This window comes from Daphnia pulicaria, chromosome 1 (assembly GCF_021234035.1).
Source record: "Daphnia pulicaria isolate SC F1-1A chromosome 1, SC_F0-13Bv2, whole genome shotgun sequence".
Taxonomy (NCBI): domain Eukaryota; kingdom Metazoa; phylum Arthropoda; class Branchiopoda; order Diplostraca; family Daphniidae; genus Daphnia; species Daphnia pulicaria.
The window spans coordinates 11,188,451-11,206,229 of record NC_060913.1 but is presented as its reverse complement, the minus strand read 5'-3'; the positions used below and the strand labels follow the sequence as shown (position 1 = coordinate 11,206,229).

Sequence of the window (17,779 nt, the reverse complement as noted above, 5' to 3'; positions counted from 1 at the left end):
ATTTTTTGAAAAATTTTTCATCAGACTAATTGATTTCTGGTTGTTTTTATTTTATTTGGGCGTCGGCGGGAGATGATGATGATGTTGGGACATATTTCGAGGGGTCGTGTGTGGTATTTATATTTTTCGTGAAAGTGATTCCACGGCACTCGACAAGGACACACAACGACGACGACTCTCTTCGCTATTTATTGATCGTTGCGTGAGCTCCGAGCGAAGCAACGACGGCCCCTTTTCACGCTCTTGTGTGTAGATCGGAGACGACGACGTTTGCAGCCGAATCAAATCAAACAATCTCCAATCCGTCAAGAGAGAATCAAGTGAAAATAATCAAAACTTTTTCTCTCTTTTCTCTCAATTTTTTTCCCAGCCAAAAAATAAAATGGTGGGAAATGATACGAAAAGAAAAAGAAAAACATGTTGAAAAGGACGACGATTTTGCGGTGGCGTTCGTGGTGGTGATCCTTGTATATTTATACACATTTCCATTTTGTGTGTGCATCGCCTAGCTCTCTCTCTCTCTCTCTCCTTTTTGGCGTGTGTGTGTATGACCCACCCCGCCTGGCGTGACTAAATTAGACAACACACTGCGGGGGGAGTGTATAGACCCTGGCGCGACATGGAAAAACAACACACACACACACAACCAATCGCCTTCTTCCAACACACACACAAAATATATATATCTAATTTCTTTCATTTCTCTTATATATAACTAATAAATCAATTTGGGATAGATCTATATATATATAAAATATCTATAGAGATTTCACCCAGATCAAAAGCCGCTGCGGGAGAAACAATCGAATATTATTAGATACTTTTTTTTTTTGGTTATAAATACACACAGCAGCATATAGGCTGCTGCTGGCCATGCTATATACGTGTGAGTGAGTGAGGGAAAGGCGGCCAACTTGATCGGCTTATCTCAGCTGACGATTTCACGGGACTTTGAACGTGTATGAAGTTGAACCCCACCCTATCTCTCTGTCTCTCTAGCTCCCCTCTCTCTCTCTCTTCTATATAAACACCCCATCTAGACTCTGATGTGCGTGTGTCAATCGATGTTCAGATAGGGTGCCCCCGAAAAACATAGGCCAAGTCTAAAATGATTAAAATAAAAAAGGCAACGCTCTTTTTCCCTATGACAAATATATAAATGAAAAAAAAAAAAGAGATATTTACAAGAGAAACCCTGCAAATGCTTACCTGAAATCAGTAAGGAAGCAAGGGGGGAAATAAAGGGCTTTTCATACACTAAAAGCTAAGAGGAGGTTTCCCATTTATAGTTGTTATGTCTATAAGGTTGCCAGCTATATATTTATACTGGCGCCTATATATAATAGATAAATCGCCCCACACGCTCTTGTGTGTTATATAATTTTTTGGTCTACGCAGTAGTAGTAGTAGTACACACATGTGTGTAGGAGAGATGCTGGTCCATGTGTGTGTATGTCTTTCCCTTTTAGCTTTTTCGGGTCGCCGAGAGGGAGAGAGGAGGAGGAGGATATAATCAATACTGCAGCTCGGCGGTTTCGGCTGCGTCAGTTCGTCTGTATGGCACACACAAGAAATGTCACTGTGCCGTCTCCTAGCTTCATGTAGGCTGCATATACATACCGGCTCCCAAACACACACACACATTATTAATAGTATATAATACACAGCAGGAGGAGCAGCAGCTCTTTTGACGCTGTTTTTTCAATCCATTAGTCAATCATCTACTTTAGAATGTATGGCGCGTTGATTTGTCGACTGTGTGTGTATTGTGTATACTATATATGCGTTGGCCAATCATCTCTAGTGATGGAATCAAGAAAAATATTAAAAAGCTGCTTTTGATCCCCTGCGAAAAAAGAGAAAGATCGTGACGTTCTATTAGAGTGTATCTCTCTATAATATCAGACGTCTTTATAGAGAGCTCCTCCTCCTTGTTCTTATATAGCTGCTGTTTTAGATCGATCCGGCGCGGCTGTGGCCTCCTCCCCCCCCCCCCCCTTCAAAAACATGGGGTGGGGTGGTGGTGGTGATGGGGGGGAGAGCTTCATCTCTCTTGCTTGTAGCTATATATATATACGTTGCTCCGCACCACCCAGTAACTATTGAGGAAGAGCTTAGTTACTAATAATCTCCAGCAAAACGTGCCTTATAACCAGCTCCCTCTTTGTATCTCTTTTGTGTGTGTGTGTGTGTCTTCGGCTTGTTCCAACTATATAAGGATTCCGGATCGTCTCGTATAGAGATTTCCGATTCTTTCTAATCTTTTATTTTAAATCCGGAAATGTTTAAGAACAAAAAATATAAGAAATTTCTTTTCTTGGTCAAGTATCTTAAATCTTTTTTTCGCTCTTTATCCGTTTTGTTTGCGGCTTTTATATTATCTCTCCTTCCCCCCTTCGACTCTTTCCCAATTTACGACGAGGGGAAATGTCTAAAAGGGCAGCAGCAGCAGCATATATTTCTATATATATATAAATATGGCGCGGGTGTACATCATTACCATCACTCATGACACTTGTTTATTTTGTCGTCCTCCTCCTCCTCCCTGTATATATGTATATAGATCCCACTTTATCCCCACCTGGATCACCAGTGGTCCGTCATCAAGAATCAATTTCCCCCCGCCAACCCCTCTCGTCTACTGCGCCATCAGGCAGCCATTGTGGAAAATCAAATTGGTTGACTGTCTGTGTAATCTTTTCATTTCAATTGAACAGGAGAGAGAGGCTATACAAAGGAGACGACCCTTAAAAGGCAAAAGGATGATGTGTGTGCTTTGCTGCGGATTCGGAGAAAATAATAAATAAGATGACAGAAAAAGGTAGAAAAAGCCGCAAGTTGTTAGATTCTTTTTTGTCTGCCCTCCAACTGGTTATCCGCCATTTTGCTTATAAGAAATATTATTTAAAAATAAATAAAAAAATAAAAGGAAAAAAAATACATTTCATTTTCAAAGGAAAAGAAGTTGAATGGCGATTCACCGACTAAATGATTTATCGATTATCTTACAAAAAAGAATTGATGCCAGAAAAGAAAAAACAATCAGCTGATTTTTTGTTGTTGTTGTGTGTGTGGCGGATTTCTCTACGACTGAAACGAGTTTCGGAATTTTCATATGGAAAAGTTGGAAAAACATTTTTTTCATTTTTGAAAGTATACAGAAAAATGGTGGAAAAATGTGGAATATTTTTGCCAGACAAGCCGCAAAAGATTCGGTAAAATGGCGCGGGTTTTCTTAAAGTCCCCAGCATTTTTAATTATACAATCACTCTGCTTATTATCATCTGTTGTTTTTTTTTTCTAGTAGAGTAAACTTGGCGTTGGCCATTGGGAGAAACTCACAATGTTGTGTGTAGATCGGGTCGTCATGGCAACCAGCACGCGCAGAACAAAGGAATCGTAGAAACTAGAGACCCCGCATCTTTTTCCGATTCTTCGAAAAAAAGGTTGTACATGTTGTTGTTGTTGTATTCCAACTTCTTCTTTTTTTGGCGTCGCTCATCTTGTGATTACGATGATTATCATCCCGACTTAACAATTCATTACGTCATTTAAGAATCAACACAAATACATATAACTCGTTGTTGTTGTTGTTGTTCTCTCTGTGTGTGTAGACGAAAGGAGGAGGAAGGGGTGGAGATAACACACACACAAAAATATATATAAAAGAACCCCTCTTTCTTTTTTCGGTATTTTTTGAAGGAAAACTTTGGCAAGCAACGACCATCCGTAGCGAGACGAACTGCAAGCAACGACCAGTTCATTCCGTCTCTCCCCTCTCTTCTTTCTTTTCTACGAAAAGAAATATAAGAAGAAGAGAGAGAGAACATTGCCGGTCCTTATAACACACACAAATACAAGAGGAGAGCTGCTGGCTGCTGTCGGGGAGGCAAATGGAGGGTAGAGAGAGACTAGAAGGAGAGAGAAGGATATTTCTTTTTTTCCTTCGAGTCTATCCTTTTTAGAACCCGGAAAATAAAAAAGACATGCAGACAAAGGACGTGGAAAATAAATATATCTGAAAAGTTGAAACCGGACGACGTTCACTCACCTCTCTCTTCTTCCTTGTAAATTTTTATTTTTTATTTAGCGAATTTGAAACATTAAAAAAAAATTTTCTTGTGTGCATCTCTTAATTGGCTTGCGACTTTTGTCGGCCGCCATCTTTGATTGGGGCACGAGCCACCGACCAACACGAGGTCGAAAAATTTGTCTTTTTTAAAAGCAGACGAGACTCTTTCGCCGAAAAATCGATGGTGGGCGTTTTTGTGATCAGCCATAAATAGTTGAGAAAACGCGACTACTACTAGCAGTAGTAGTCTAGTGTGCCAGGAAATGACACGGCCGTATAAATAGAGAGCCGGTCACCATATGGCGTTAGCGTTACCCCACCATTTTCTCCGACTCTCTTTCACCTTGTATACACTACACACGGCCATCCATTTTACACACAAAAGGGGGACAACCCAAGCAAGAGAGAGAGAGAGTCAATAAATACTTGAGGCCTGCTGGCAACGTCGATACAATGCGGCCAAAATGGCCAAAACTTTTTCCGGTTAAATAATAAAATAAAACATCTGGTTTTTTTCATTTTTTGGACAGAGAGAAAATTTTTGTTTTTTCTTTAATTCATTATTCTTTTTGTTTTTGGGAGTGTATAGTACACACACTCGAGTGTGTGTAAGTAAGTGGTTCTGTGTGCGTTGGTGGCTTTTGTTTCTTGTTCCCATCCCCCTCTCACCCGACCACTTCTTCACTCTTTATTTACCTGTCTGCGCCAAATTCCGTCACGCTCGAGCAGCCAAGTGGGACCCCATCAACGCCATCTATGAGCAACCAAAGGGGCGCGGCCTATTGTGTCGTAGCAGCTGAGCCACAGTGAGCAATATTGTTGTTGTTGTTGTTGTTTTTTCTTTTCTTTTGTGTGATCGTTCGCTCGTTAAATAATGAAACAAGAAAAAGAAATAAAGAAAAAGAGTGGCGACCACACCGCTTGGCTGCGGTTCGTGACACCGTTACCGACACACCAAAAAATGCCCGCCAGGTTTTTTCTTTCTTCCCCGTCAGTAGTAAATGGAGCACAGTATAAAAGAGAGAGAGAAAATTCCCGCAGAAATAAGCCGTGCAAAAGTCGTCAGAGTAGTAGTAGTAGCTGGGTGAAATAGAATGGTTCTATTATTGTTGTTATGTTACATGTTGGGAGTTGCACGTCGCACGGCAGCCTCGTCGTCGTCGTCGGCATTTCGTGAATAGTCATGAGCGGAAATCACGCTCGGTTGGATAAGTCCCCGAGGAGGAGCTTCTAAATCTTCTTCTCTATCGTTTCTTGTTGTTGTTGTTGTAACCTAACCTACCCACCTCCCCCCCCCCTTATCTATCCATCTCTAACCGTCTGTGTTTTGTGTGTGTCGGTGTGTCTTTTATAGACGAAGGGAAAAAAAGTCGTTTGGTGCCGCGCAACGGACCTCATCGTCGAATTGTACACGAAAGTTTTGTTTTTTCGTTACAAAAAAAAGAAAGTTTTTCTCTACCGATTGTTTTGATTTTCTCGTATCAAAACAACTTGGGGGTAGAAAAATCTATTTTCTCTCTCTCTTATTACGGAATAAAAAAGAAATCTCGGTCGATCGATTCTCTCCATTTCTTTGTGTGTGCGTCCCATCAAACGGACACGGCAGCAGACCGGAATATAAAGAAGAGATCTACCGGATGTAGACGACGGCTGGTGTGTTGTTGTACACATAATGCCAAATATTCATAACCGGTAGCGTTGGCGCGCGTGTAACACACACACACACACATACTGTGTCGCACACGCACTTTGACGATAATAACAATAGCCTGCCAAAAAAATAAAAAGGAAAGGAGGGGGGATAGACCGGTGGTGGTTGGAGGTCGTTTGATCCACCCACTCTTCACCATCCTTAAAAACTCCCACAGCCACCACTCGACCAGCACCGGGCGCACTCTACTGCTGCTGCACAAAGGAAAACCTAAAAAAGAAAAAGAAAAACTACTACTGTGTGTGTTAGTACATATGATGAAGCGCCTGTATATTTCTGTTGGGGGGGAAAAAAAGAGGGGAGGATGTATATTTGATAATAATTTTTATTATTTCACAGCAGACAACGCCATCTCTTGTCTCTTTTCTTCTGTAAATAAACAAACAAAAAAAGGAGAATTTTTTCCCACACACAAAAAGGAGAAGAGAGGCGTATCACTTGCGCCAGTACTGGGCGATCTTGTGCAGCTGTTCGACTAGAGCGGCCATGACAGCGGCAGCCGAAACGTCAATTAGGTTCTGCATGTAACGCAACGCCTCCTCGTCGTTCAAATCCAAACGGAATTTGTCCTGCACTTTGCGTACAGTCTTGTCCGGCTCCAGGGCAATGTCGGGCACGCTGGCGTCCACCTAAGGCGATATGAATATAAATCACCAACACACACACACACCTCATTTTATACACAACGGGAGGACTTACCATCAGAGCAAAGAGATTCAAAATCAAATTGGCATGTCTGCATAATCGTTAAAAAATGAATGAATAGAAAAACAAACCCCATTATTAATTCAATTATAAAAGGTTGAACCTTCTCAGATGGAGGAAAGTGGTGTAGCAAAGTTTCCTGAACTGAGTGTAGTGCTCTGAATGAACTCCGCCCATGGCTTCCACCATCTCTTTGCTGAGCTTCATCGGGGGCGGCAAAGGCTTGGGATCGCGTCCGAGGATGTAGCCGAAATCGATGTGGAACAGCTTGCCCGACTTGGTCAGCATCAAATTATCCAGATGGCGATCGCCGACGCCGAGAAGGTACGTGATGACACAATAGCCAGCTGAAAAAGAGGATCGACGGGTACGTTAATATAAAAAGGGAATCAACGAATGAATGAATGAATGCCACTTACCACAACTTCGGATGTAACTGTCCATGACTTCAGCCGCTATTCCGTACGGTCCGCTCTCGGACGGATGGTACTTTCGGAAAAAGTTCAAGATGCTTCCTTCCGTATCACTGACTTCTCTGACAGAGACACTGTCAATGTACTGGACGAATCCTGGATAAATAAAATCTTTGACATCATTTTAACTGAAGAAGAAAATAAGAAATTTGACACAAGTCGGACCGTGTCGGGATGAGGTGGCCAGGACACGATAAGGTGTGAGTTTGAGATCAAGATTCTCCCGTCGGAGGAGTCGATCCATCAACGAGATCATCTGCAAAATGAGCTGGTCCTGACGCAAGTCGTCACCGTGCTTGAATATGGCCACGTACTCTTGGCCGCTCACCGTCGAAAACGTCAGACAGGCCGGCATCAATTGGGATTTGAATAATGTAGCTCTACCAAATGCATCACACAGAGATCGATCAAAAACGGTGAATCATATAAAATATTGATCCGACTTTACTTTTCCGCTACGATGCCTTTGATCAAAAGCTCAGGGTCCAGCAGGAACGGCAGTGGTTCAAACTCTAAAAATGTCCCTCCTTTGAAAAAGTCCCGATCGGCTAATAGAGTCCGTAGTCGTTCCATTTTCCTATCGATTGGATATATATAAATCATTTTTAAAAAATGGGAATTGGGCAAATGGAGCAGCAGCAGCAGCAGCAGCAGCAGCAGCATAGTAATACTTTTTCCGGTTGCCGCTCTCTCTGGCCACGGCTTTCATTAGGGACACGAGTCGGTCAAGGAACTGCTGCTGTCGATTCAATATGGCCCGGCGACGGCGCCACTCTTTTCCACCTTTTGCCAAGGCCTAAACCACAACAGAAAGTTGCTAGCTGCTAGACCTTTTTTTTTTATTTTGCATTGTAGAGTTTTTTTTTACCTGTAAGAATTTTTTCATTACCACCAAATACATTTCACGGACTCGGGCGTCATGCTTCACGTTCGGTTCCGGATCCTCGCATTCGATCATTAGATACCTAACAACAACAAAAAAAAAAGAGATTCAACAATAGAGAATTGGGAAAATGGTGGTCAAATTACAGACCAGTAAAAATAGTTGACTAAGGCAGAATTGGCACAGGCTCGTTGGATCAGAAATGTGGGCAAATCGACCGAATACTCTCCCGATTCAGAATTAATGAATCGAACTGGCGTGGGCGTCTCGGCCGAAAGCAGAGGAGACGATTCAAGAACTGGACTCTCCATTTCAGAGTTGAATCTGCGTATAAAGTCAATAATTTTTTTGAGAAAATTCCCAAATAGCGACATGAATCAAACCTTTCGTCAATGGAGAGATCATGGCCAGCTTTTTCGGGTGACGGGAAGCTATCAGCCGAGTTGAAACTGCGGACAGAAAGCATCAGCGAGCGGGGATCAAGACCAGCGCAAATCTCGTCGAAATCCTCGTACTTGAGCGCTTGTACCAACTGGAGCAGATACAACTGCAAATCCTGTTTATTTGTGAGTTGATATCACGTTCAAACATGGGAGAGAAAGAGATTAGAGATTTGACCCCCACGGATGACGGACTGATCCTTTGATACCTCATCGGGAGCGTGCGACAGCCGAGAGACGGCGTACTTTCGCACCGTTGAATACGTGAAATTTGGTCCCAGCAATTCCAGGGCATCTTCCGGGTCGATTGGGGCCCAACGATTCATTAGATCCACGGCTTGACGGGCTTCAGACATTGAGGTCCATTTGACACATTTCAAGAACTTGGTCAACGCCTTCAGATAAAAAGAAAAAAACGTTAATTGTTCGGATTTTTTCGGTGTGACAAGAGTTGATTGATAGTTATACCTTTTTCTGGTTGGACAGGTAGAACCGGAAACGCCACACTAGATCCTGCTCTTCTGAAGCCAGCGTTTTGGTCGGTGGTGAATCGACGATGGCGTGTAATTGATCACGCGTTCCAGCATCGGGCTTCAAATCGCGATCGGTTAAGCCACTGCGGATGGATCGGGCCAATTTATGGTGTTTCCCCTCTATCACATTTTCCAGTAGAATTTCGTCGTCGTTCAACACGGCGTACTCGGATTGAGTCAGTTGCGTGATCATATCGTCACCACCTTTCTCGTAATAGACTACGGTGTACTACACAAATAAAAAATTGGCGAGTCAGTTTAGCGAGTCAAATTCGAATACGTTTTTACACATTTTACCTCGACACCATGATACTCTAATCGGGGGAATTCTACCATGAGATACATGTAATTGGACGTCCTCTTTTCACGCTCGTTAATGAGTTCAATTTCGCGGAACGTTAATCTATCCAGCCAATCCGACTGCGGTATACGACCAGTATGGTGACGTTTGGTCAATTTCGACAGACTTTCCATCACTTCGTTCCCAGAATCCTTTACTTTAGCCGGGGTTTTGCTGGGTAGGTTGCCGTCAGCAACTTGGTTCCGCCATATCCTCAAGTCATGAAGACCCTGATATAGGAGAAAAACATTTAGTTTCATTCCGTTGAAAATTAACTGTAATTAAGCTACTTGTTTGTAAACGCCGAGTTTTCCAAATAGAGGCAGTGTAGTTCCACCAACAGGGACATATTTCCCTGGCCCACAACATTCATAAATAGTCAAACAAAGTTGAGAGTTTCTAGGCAGGTCACAGTATTTCATGGGCAGATTGATCCACTCATTCCAACTTGAATGGAATAGAAAAAAACTATGATGCTAACATCACAAATTAACACGAATAAATGTAATTACTTCCATCTTGTAGTGAATGATTTATACGACGTAGTAATGGGCAATGTGTTGGGTTCATTGTCTGCCCAGATTTGAGTTTTAATGCACAGCTCTGGACAAGTATCTTGGTAAATGCCACTATGCTTCAATAATGGGTCCTTCAGTAAATCTTCATAAGTTGGCCTCTCCAGTTTACCTTCCAGTGAGCCTCTGCAGGCAAACAGTGTGTTGATAAGATCAATACTCGTTATTAACAAGGAGGCAAGATTACTTACATTTTTATCTGAATGTTGATGTCTAAATCACAGCTGTAGAGGTAGTGGAAGCGAGTGGTTCCTGATGTCCCAGTCTCTGCCATCCTGAAGACACTTGGGATATCTGTCTATATTTTCATTAAACGAACGAGATGCAAATAACGTCTGGAAATGATTCTTGCTTTATAACTCCCCCTAAACTAATCGAACAGATGGTCGAAAAAAACAAAGCAGTTGAATTCATTCATAGTAAACTAGACGAACGAAGATAAACTTGGACGAAGAGTATTACCACAAAATTGTAATTGCTTCGCTTTATCTATTGCGTACTCAACCCATCTGATAACACGCTAAATCGCAATCACTTCAATAACAACCATATTCCTTCAGTACTTCAGTCTCCTTTCACTAGCAGACGAAACAAAATTGTTAGATATCGTAACACCAGAGGGCTAACTTAATCGATTCCTCCTTTTCCCATTACGAATCGATATCTAGTTTTTTACATCCACAAAATAAAGTTAGAGGAAGGGGTCGCTCAAAAAATTCGAAGTTTTTTTTTGATGACATGGCAAAGGGAAATCATTCCCATCTCGGCGAAAACATGAGAAACGTACATTTCAGATCGCGGACTTTTGTTCTTATAGGATTAGCGTTGGCGGGTTTTGCCATCTTCAGTTACTGGGGACTTTCAACTCAAAATAGCGACCTGCAAGTCAAAATTGAACGACTCGAGGACAACCTCAACATTGGGTATGAATTGTCAAATTGTTGATCAGTCATGTATTTTTCTAATCATCTTTCCTGTTTTCCAATGTTTTAGTACTCGAAAGCAAAGGGATCTTGAGGATGAGCTACAGGCCATGGTGAAAAAAGCCAACGATCTGCAGAAAGCAAATGCAAAGCTACAATCTGAACTGCAACAGAAAGAGAACCTTATATCAGCTCAAGGTGTGCATTTTACAATTTTACGTTTTGTACCAAAGTATCAAATTCAATTCCCATATAGGTGTGGAAGGGTCCCAATGGCGGGACAAAGTACGAAATGCAGAAGCAGAAGTTGAAAAGTTCAAAACAGATATAGCAGACAAATTGAAAAAGTTGCAAGATTTGCAAAAGCAGGTTGCTACCTACTCACAAGATATTTCACTCAAGGAATCAAAATTAAGTGAAGCACAAGACCTTATTAAAAAGGTAATAGTTTTTTAAGTTTTTTTTACATAATGAAAACTAATCATTTCAATTTTATACTACTAGTTGCAAGCTGATCCTCATAGTGTGCACAACATAACCAGCCTCCTTTCAAGTGAGTATCGTAATAATAGCTTTGTAAAATGATATGATGTCACTATCATCAACCTAATTTGGTAATGTAAACTGCAATATGTGATATGTAGTGGGCCGTGCACCCGCCATAATATCAACCCATGTTAACGGCATACGCGTGCATGATCCAGCTGTTGAGGGCATGATCTTCCATGGGGTTCCATTACTACCCCAAGAATCCCCGAACGTACAGCGATCCCGACCATTATTTAGTGTCGCCAACCTCACCACATAATGCAGTTTATCGAGCAAAACGTCACGTGCCGCTAAACTTTCCCAAGGACAAACTAAAATATTGCTATCTTGAATCTCTTACATTGCGTGGCGAGAATTTTCCGCTTAGGCTTTCTGGGAGTTTTATGCAATTTCGCACAGAGTTTTGTGTAGTGTTATGACAACTTAACCGTCATCCATTTATTGTATTTTCCAATTTAATATTTATGGCCGAATAAAGATTTCCAATTTAAAAAAATAATAATATTAAATCATCTCCTACAATTGGCCTAGATCTAAAAATTGCAAGCAGTAGCTCAGCAGCCCCTCCCGCCGATCCTAGTCTCGTTCTGGCGAAACCCAACAGCGAAAAGGACGACGACGACGATAAGAAACTTGAAAAACGGTAACTCGTAAATTGATTAGAATTCAAATTCCTCGTGGCTAACCTTTTTGTCTTGTATTCAGGCAAGAAAATGAACCAGTAGTCGGAAGACCGCAGATTGAAGAGAATGCTGTAGCTGTCAAACCTGAAGAAGAATTAGAACTGGTTGATCCCAAGGAGAACGTGGTGGAACATCCAGAAGCAGAGAACGACGAGACCAAATTCAAGGAAATTCGAGAAGAAATGGACATTGGCGAACTAGATAAGAACATTGCGAATGCAGCCGAAAGTTCCAAGGAGGTCAATGACAACGTAATCAACGAACCGAATCTTATCAATTCTCAAGGTGAAAACCTTGATGAAGAACCCCAACTTTTAGATACCAACCCGCGGTTCCGCAACTTCAAAGCTCGAGTCATGAACAAGAAAGCCGACGACGACAACAATTTACCTGAAGATCAAGAAATCGAAAACGAGCACGAAGACGACCGAGTGGACAATAAATAAGTTGCAGTGCCAATATTTTTGTTAGCATTTGTTACAGAGATTTCGTCATTTTTTGTCATGTCATTTTTTCCCAAAATGATCTTTTTTAAAAACTGAATGTACTACTGAATGTATTTCAATCTCTTCCACTCTGCTGGTATGCTTCCACAAATACTGATTCTGTGTTTCGGTAAATTTCTTGTGAATCTAACATTATCATGCCTTAGATATATAACGACAGCTATTTTCGATTCTGATAAGTTAGGCTGTCGGTTATTATGTTTTGATTATGTTAATTACGATACTCTTTTTTTCTGTTATCTTTCGTCACATCCGTGCGCTGAATCCATCAAGTCGCATGACATACGCTCACACGTTATCCTCATACCATTATATATTGAGTCTGTTTTGTGTATTCATATTTCAGTCTGGTTAATATATTGATAATCCTTACATTTTATGCCGTTCATAGACAACACAAGTAATCGAGAAAGTCCCTGGAAAATTTTTATTATTTTCACCGTTAAATGCTGAGAGCTTTGAAATTGAACATTAGGTTACATGGGAATTAGCCACATTCTCAGTCCTAAGCCCCCGGCTTTAAAATCGGATTGGAATCGTGTACATTGAGTAAAGCCTTACAAATTCGTCGTTCCAAAGTACCACGGAATTGTGGTCTGTGAGTTTAACAGCTGACATCCATTAAAGTTTCCGGAAATCACAAGATTTTTGAGAAAATGTATTTAGCCAGTGTGGTTCTGCTCAAAGTAGCGTGTCGGTCATCCGCTGTAACACTGTCTGATTGCTTACACGAGTACTTTCTATCATAAAACCAACACCTAGTAAATTTGAAGGCAGTCTCGCCTTTTTAGCACGCCATTCTTGAAATCAGCAACACCATTTTTCAAAATTTTCTTTTTCAAAATTTTAAATAATTTAGCCTTACTCGGTTCTTGGTTAAAACATTTCTTAAAAATTTATATAAGTGTAATAAAAAATTCATTTTGAAACAAAAAATTAAATTAATTCTTGTCATTTTCCCTGTATTGTGTAACTATAATATACCAAGATAAAGTAGCTAGATCTTCGATAATAATTGTGTAGGAGGTCTACTGCCTCCAAGTGCAATGAAGCAAAAGTCAATGAACAGTCCGTTAATGCTGTTTTTTTTTCCCCAAAGAAATTGTTTCCTGATTTTAGCCAACACATCACACGTAGTAGATGCGAAGGAGGAGCTAACAAAGTTTTCTACACATCACAAACCCAACAAGACGGACACGCCTGCCACACTTTTTTGGTCATTGCGTCGTTGTGGCTACCACCCTATTCAATTTTGATCCTATACCGTAGCTATATGATATATCAAGATCGCCGACGTGCGTTGTTTGGTGACACCAGAAAAAAAAACAAAAAAAAACACAGTTAGTTAAATTACACACACGGCGTTGGTCACAATGGGCTTTGCTGGTGAGGAAACCAAAAAGGAGGGTCACTCTATTATACGGCAGCAACGCGAGAAGATTGGTCCACACACCACGTCACGTGTTTGCATTGCCAATGTCCCTATTAGGGCTGCTCGGAGAATATAAAGCTGAGCCAGCTGCAACCCCCCCGGTCTATAATATAACAAACTCGGAAGAAGAAAAAAAAATGCCTCACGAATGATCAGATTAAGGTTTATGTACGGTGTAGTAGTCAACAAGATCTCTTATTGTATCTATACGACTTGGATCTTGTGTGTACGCCCAATGGTTCCTCATTTTTTGGGGGTTAGGCAAGTCAACTCCACCCCCTATGTATGGACAGCTTTTTCCTTGCTGTTTAACTATTGGTGGAATAACTCTGCTGCGGAAGTGGGTCTCTTAGGCGCATGATCCACACAATATGCGGCGGCCTGACTTTTCGACTATTCCAGGTGCCTGCTATAAATACTGGTTGGCACATGTCACTCAACCGACAATCTAAGTGAATTTCCGTTCCAAAAGTTCTACAACAACCGGTTCATCATTTTTTCGTCAAGAATCCCCAAAAATTTAAATTTAGAAAATGGACAGTAATTCCAATTCGTTTCATCAATCGTCGTATAATTGTTCGTCACCAGACTCGGAATCCAACTCGAATCAGGATCTTTTGAACAGTTCAGCGTTGGAGGAGCAAATCCGTCAGTCCAATAACCAGGTAAAATCCAAATATGACATTATTAATGCAAAGCCATTTTGTAATTGTATTGAATGAAAAGATTGGGACGGTCATCCTGTACGGTGTTCCGATCGTCTCGTTGATGATGGAAACCAAAGAGCGACTGTGTCTAGCACAAATATCATCGACGCTGCTGAAAGACTATTCTTACAATGTAAGTGTTATATTTCCCAATGTATAAGCGACTATAAAATAAAATGATGTAATTACGCAGGAAATTCACAATCGGCGTGTAGCTTTGGGTATCACTTGCGCTCAATGTACACCAGTCCAGTTAGAACTGTTGAGACGGGCGGGAGCTATGCCTGTCACTTCACGCCGATGCGGAATGATCACTCGCCGTGAAGCCGAACGTCTCTGCAAATCTTTTCTCGGTGATCACAGCCCACCGAAATTACCGGAAAATTTTGCATTCGACGTCAGTCACTGCTGTGCATGTAAGAATTTCGAATTAAAATTTTGTTTGATGAATTTCATAATTGAACGAAATGATTTAGGGGGTTGTCGGGGTGCGTTTCTTCCATCTCGATACAATTCCTCACGAGCCAAATGCATCAAATGTTTCTACTGCAGTCTATTCTTCTCACCCAACAAATTCATTTTCCACTCGCATCGAAGTCTCCCCGACGCTAAATACATCCAACCAGACGCCGCCAATTTCAATTCGTAAGTTGAGCCCAAAAATTGTATAACAAACTCTCATTTGATGTAGTAGTTAGGCCTAATAATGCGTTAAAATCTCTCGAGACTTAACATAGATATTATTTTGATGGGCCAAATTTTCAGGTGGCGGAGACACATCCATTTAACTGGATCACCACCGGATCAAGTGATGTTTGCCTGGGAAGATGTCAAAGCCATGTTCAACGGAGGCAGCCGGAAGCGAGTCGCCAGCGGAAGTGGAAATAACGCAGGATCCGTCGTCACCAGCACGTCGAATAATCAAAGTGGTCCCAGTGCGGAAGCCTCCGCCAAATCCAGCCAAGAAGTTGTTGTACCTGCCGCCAAAGTCACCAAAACTACCAAAAATCCCTGTCACAGCAAGAGGCCGAAATTCGATGGCGGCCAGCAGCAGCATCTGCCTAAAATTCGAACACCAGAAAACCTTCCAGCGGCGGTGGCGACAACGTCCAGCACTTCCAGCAGCCCGCCCGTTCCGCTCATCCCTGCACCTTCTCCATTGACTCCACAAATCTACCACCATCCAGCTCAGTCCCAATCATTGCTTGCCCGTTTGAATTCCATCATGCCAACGGCCGCTGCTGGATCACTGCTGGCCAATAAACCGGCAACCGATCCAGCACCCACTCAGGATTACAGCATGACCATGTGGAACGCCACGGGGAGCGGACGCTTTTGGTCGCCCTATTTGAACCCACTTCCGTTCAATCCCTACAGTTATTACAATTACCTAATGAACAAATCGGATCAATTCTCGTTGATGATGAACCATTCCGGCAGCAGCGGGTGGCAGCAACTCGTAACCAACAAACCCCGGATCAATCCAGCCAGCATCTCCATCATCGCCAGCAATAACTCTGCACCCCAGAAAAGTGGAATGGACGACACACACTCCAAATCCCATCAACCGAATAATAATTCCCCGACCGAAGAGGAGGAAGCCGAGGCTTTCGTCGACGTCGAATCCACCGATCCAGCCCTTGAGAATAATTAGTTTTGATTCAATTATTTCCAATTTAGACCTTAATCTGTATTTGTATAGGCGTGTGTGTCATATGTCCTCTTATATATCAGCGATCTAGTCACCCATGTTTGACTTTTCTGTTAATAGCAAGGTGAAACGTAATCAAAGCTTACACATTGTTATATATAGAGTTGATGTTTCTCCCCTAGTCGTACAATAATTATTCAATGTATCGATATTATTACATATAGTCAATAATACACGCCATGTTTCCGGTCATTCATCAGCTTTCAATTCCATTAGCCAAATGGATGACAAGGTCCTATATATGTATATATAATAAAACTTATGTTTTGGGCTTTTGTTTGCTCAGTGTGTTGGGCCCGTTGACGGGGAGCGTGTCGCGACTATTATTATCTATTCAGCAGAGCCGCTTTTATTAATCACTCCACTTTCGGCTTTTGGTTCCGTTATATACCTGGTGGGCGTGCGCTCCTATATTTCCCTCTTTTTTTAATTCTTGTTGTGCTGCTGCCCGCTCTTGTTTGCTTTACACCACTACCAATTAATTAAATGGGGAGAAAAAGGAGAAAAAAGGGGGCGAGTCCTCTATTCTATAACAGCGTGCTGAGCAAAACAGGATTGGCCGCGTGTCGCGTCACGTGACCCTTTCAGCAGCAAACTTGTTCACCCTCCATTTCGCTTGATCCATTATATATTTCCTTTTTTTCCTTTTATGGAGGCAGCGCAGCAGCACACCAAGTTTATGATGGCCATTTCGACGCCTGGTCACACAATTATTTGGAGTTTCTTGGTTTACTTTGAAAGAGAAACCTATAACTATTTATATAAACTTGATTCTTATTATCATTTGTTTTTACAATAGATGGAGTTATAGCAGTTGCATCATCGTTTTGATAAAAATACAAAATACTTGGCTATTACATATTGAAATCTCCGCTGAATTGGCCTGCGGGTATAAAAGTAGGATCGGATCAAGTATACACGATGCCACTTGAGATGAGAAGGGGGGCTTATATGTAGATGGTCTTATATAATCACTTTGAAGAGCCACTCGTGTTCGGTCCAACATGTCAGATTGGATCCCCTAACTTTATATGAGGAGATGTGCCGCAGATGTCAATGTTTCAATGTGACTGTATTATCGCATCAAGCACAGGCACTGGATTTTTGTTTTGTTGAAGCGGTTCCTGTTTTTTCTGTTCCTTGTTTTCTCGTTCAAGCCAACTCATCAAATTATTTCGAATGTCGGTAATAAAACGAGAGAAAATAGCACGTGTTATTTGCTTGGCCTATTGTAGATGGGTGTATACATAGACTGTCCTTCTTGATGGTGACTGCTGGAGATGCCGGTGAGCCTGGCGTGTATACAGCAGCACGTAAAAGGCTACGCAATACTTGGGCCCAAGAGTCTACTACTACTGTGAACGGAGGGGAAAAGGAATGGGCCGGCTCTCGTTATATAGCAGCAGTCCCGCACCCTTTGCCCTCGTCTCTCCCACCTCCCCACGAGGATCATTCGACCAGATGAGATGCCCCTTAATGATATAACCCAGATTTACATACACATGTTATTCGAGGCAGTTGTGTCTACATCGGCGC

General features: G+C 41.8%; 3 protein-coding genes across 6 annotated transcripts; 2 read left to right on the top strand and 1 right to left on the bottom strand.

Annotated features, from left to right (window-relative positions):
• Positions 1–6,092: 6,092 nt before the first annotated feature.
• Positions 6,093–11,977, bottom strand: LOC124320816 (phosphatidylinositol 3-kinase catalytic subunit type 3-like). Of its 4 annotated transcripts, none has more exons than XM_046783714.1 (17): positions 11,891–11,977; positions 9,924–10,030; positions 9,670–9,858; positions 9,448–9,604; positions 9,115–9,387; positions 8,753–9,046; positions 8,494–8,679; positions 8,228–8,400; positions 7,995–8,168; positions 7,830–7,926; positions 7,633–7,757; positions 7,410–7,538; positions 7,127–7,341; positions 6,908–7,057; positions 6,592–6,835; positions 6,483–6,519; positions 6,093–6,412 (listed from the first exon to the last, which is right to left on the bottom strand). In XM_046783714.1, exons 2-17 carry the CDS (start codon positions 10,004–10,006, stop codon positions 6,218–6,220), a joined length of 2,721 nt encoding a protein of 906 aa, XP_046639670.1. In that variant the 5' UTR covers positions 10,007–10,030; positions 11,891–11,977; the 3' UTR covers positions 6,093–6,217. The 4 variants fall into 4 exon arrangements, with proteins under 4 accessions (XP_046639670.1, XP_046639669.1, XP_046639668.1 ...); XM_046783713.1 differs by having other exon boundaries at positions 9,924–10,102; positions 11,891–11,976; XM_046783712.1 differs by lacking the exon at positions 11,891–11,977 and adding an exon at positions 10,195–10,310 and having other exon boundaries at positions 9,924–10,102.
• On the top strand, positions 10,397–12,765 carry LOC124320817. The gene is made up of 6 exons (XM_046783716.1): positions 10,397–10,655; positions 10,726–10,853; positions 10,912–11,096; positions 11,160–11,208; positions 11,736–11,847; positions 11,910–12,765. Exons 1-6 carry the CDS (start codon positions 10,471–10,473, stop codon positions 12,331–12,333), a joined length of 1,083 nt encoding a protein of 360 aa, XP_046639672.1. The 5' UTR covers positions 10,397–10,470; the 3' UTR covers positions 12,334–12,765.
• A 1,593-nt stretch (positions 12,766–14,358) lies between these two features.
• Positions 14,359–16,359, top strand: LOC124336334 (SKI family transcriptional corepressor 2-like). The gene is made up of 5 exons (XM_046790141.1): positions 14,359–14,490; positions 14,552–14,665; positions 14,726–14,948; positions 15,009–15,177; positions 15,298–16,359. The coding sequence occupies exons 1-5, from the start codon at positions 14,359–14,361 to the stop codon at positions 16,184–16,186; spliced, it is 1,527 nt and encodes a 508-aa protein (XP_046646097.1). The 3' UTR covers positions 16,187–16,359.
• The last annotated feature ends 1,420 nt before the right edge of the window (positions 16,360–17,779 follow it).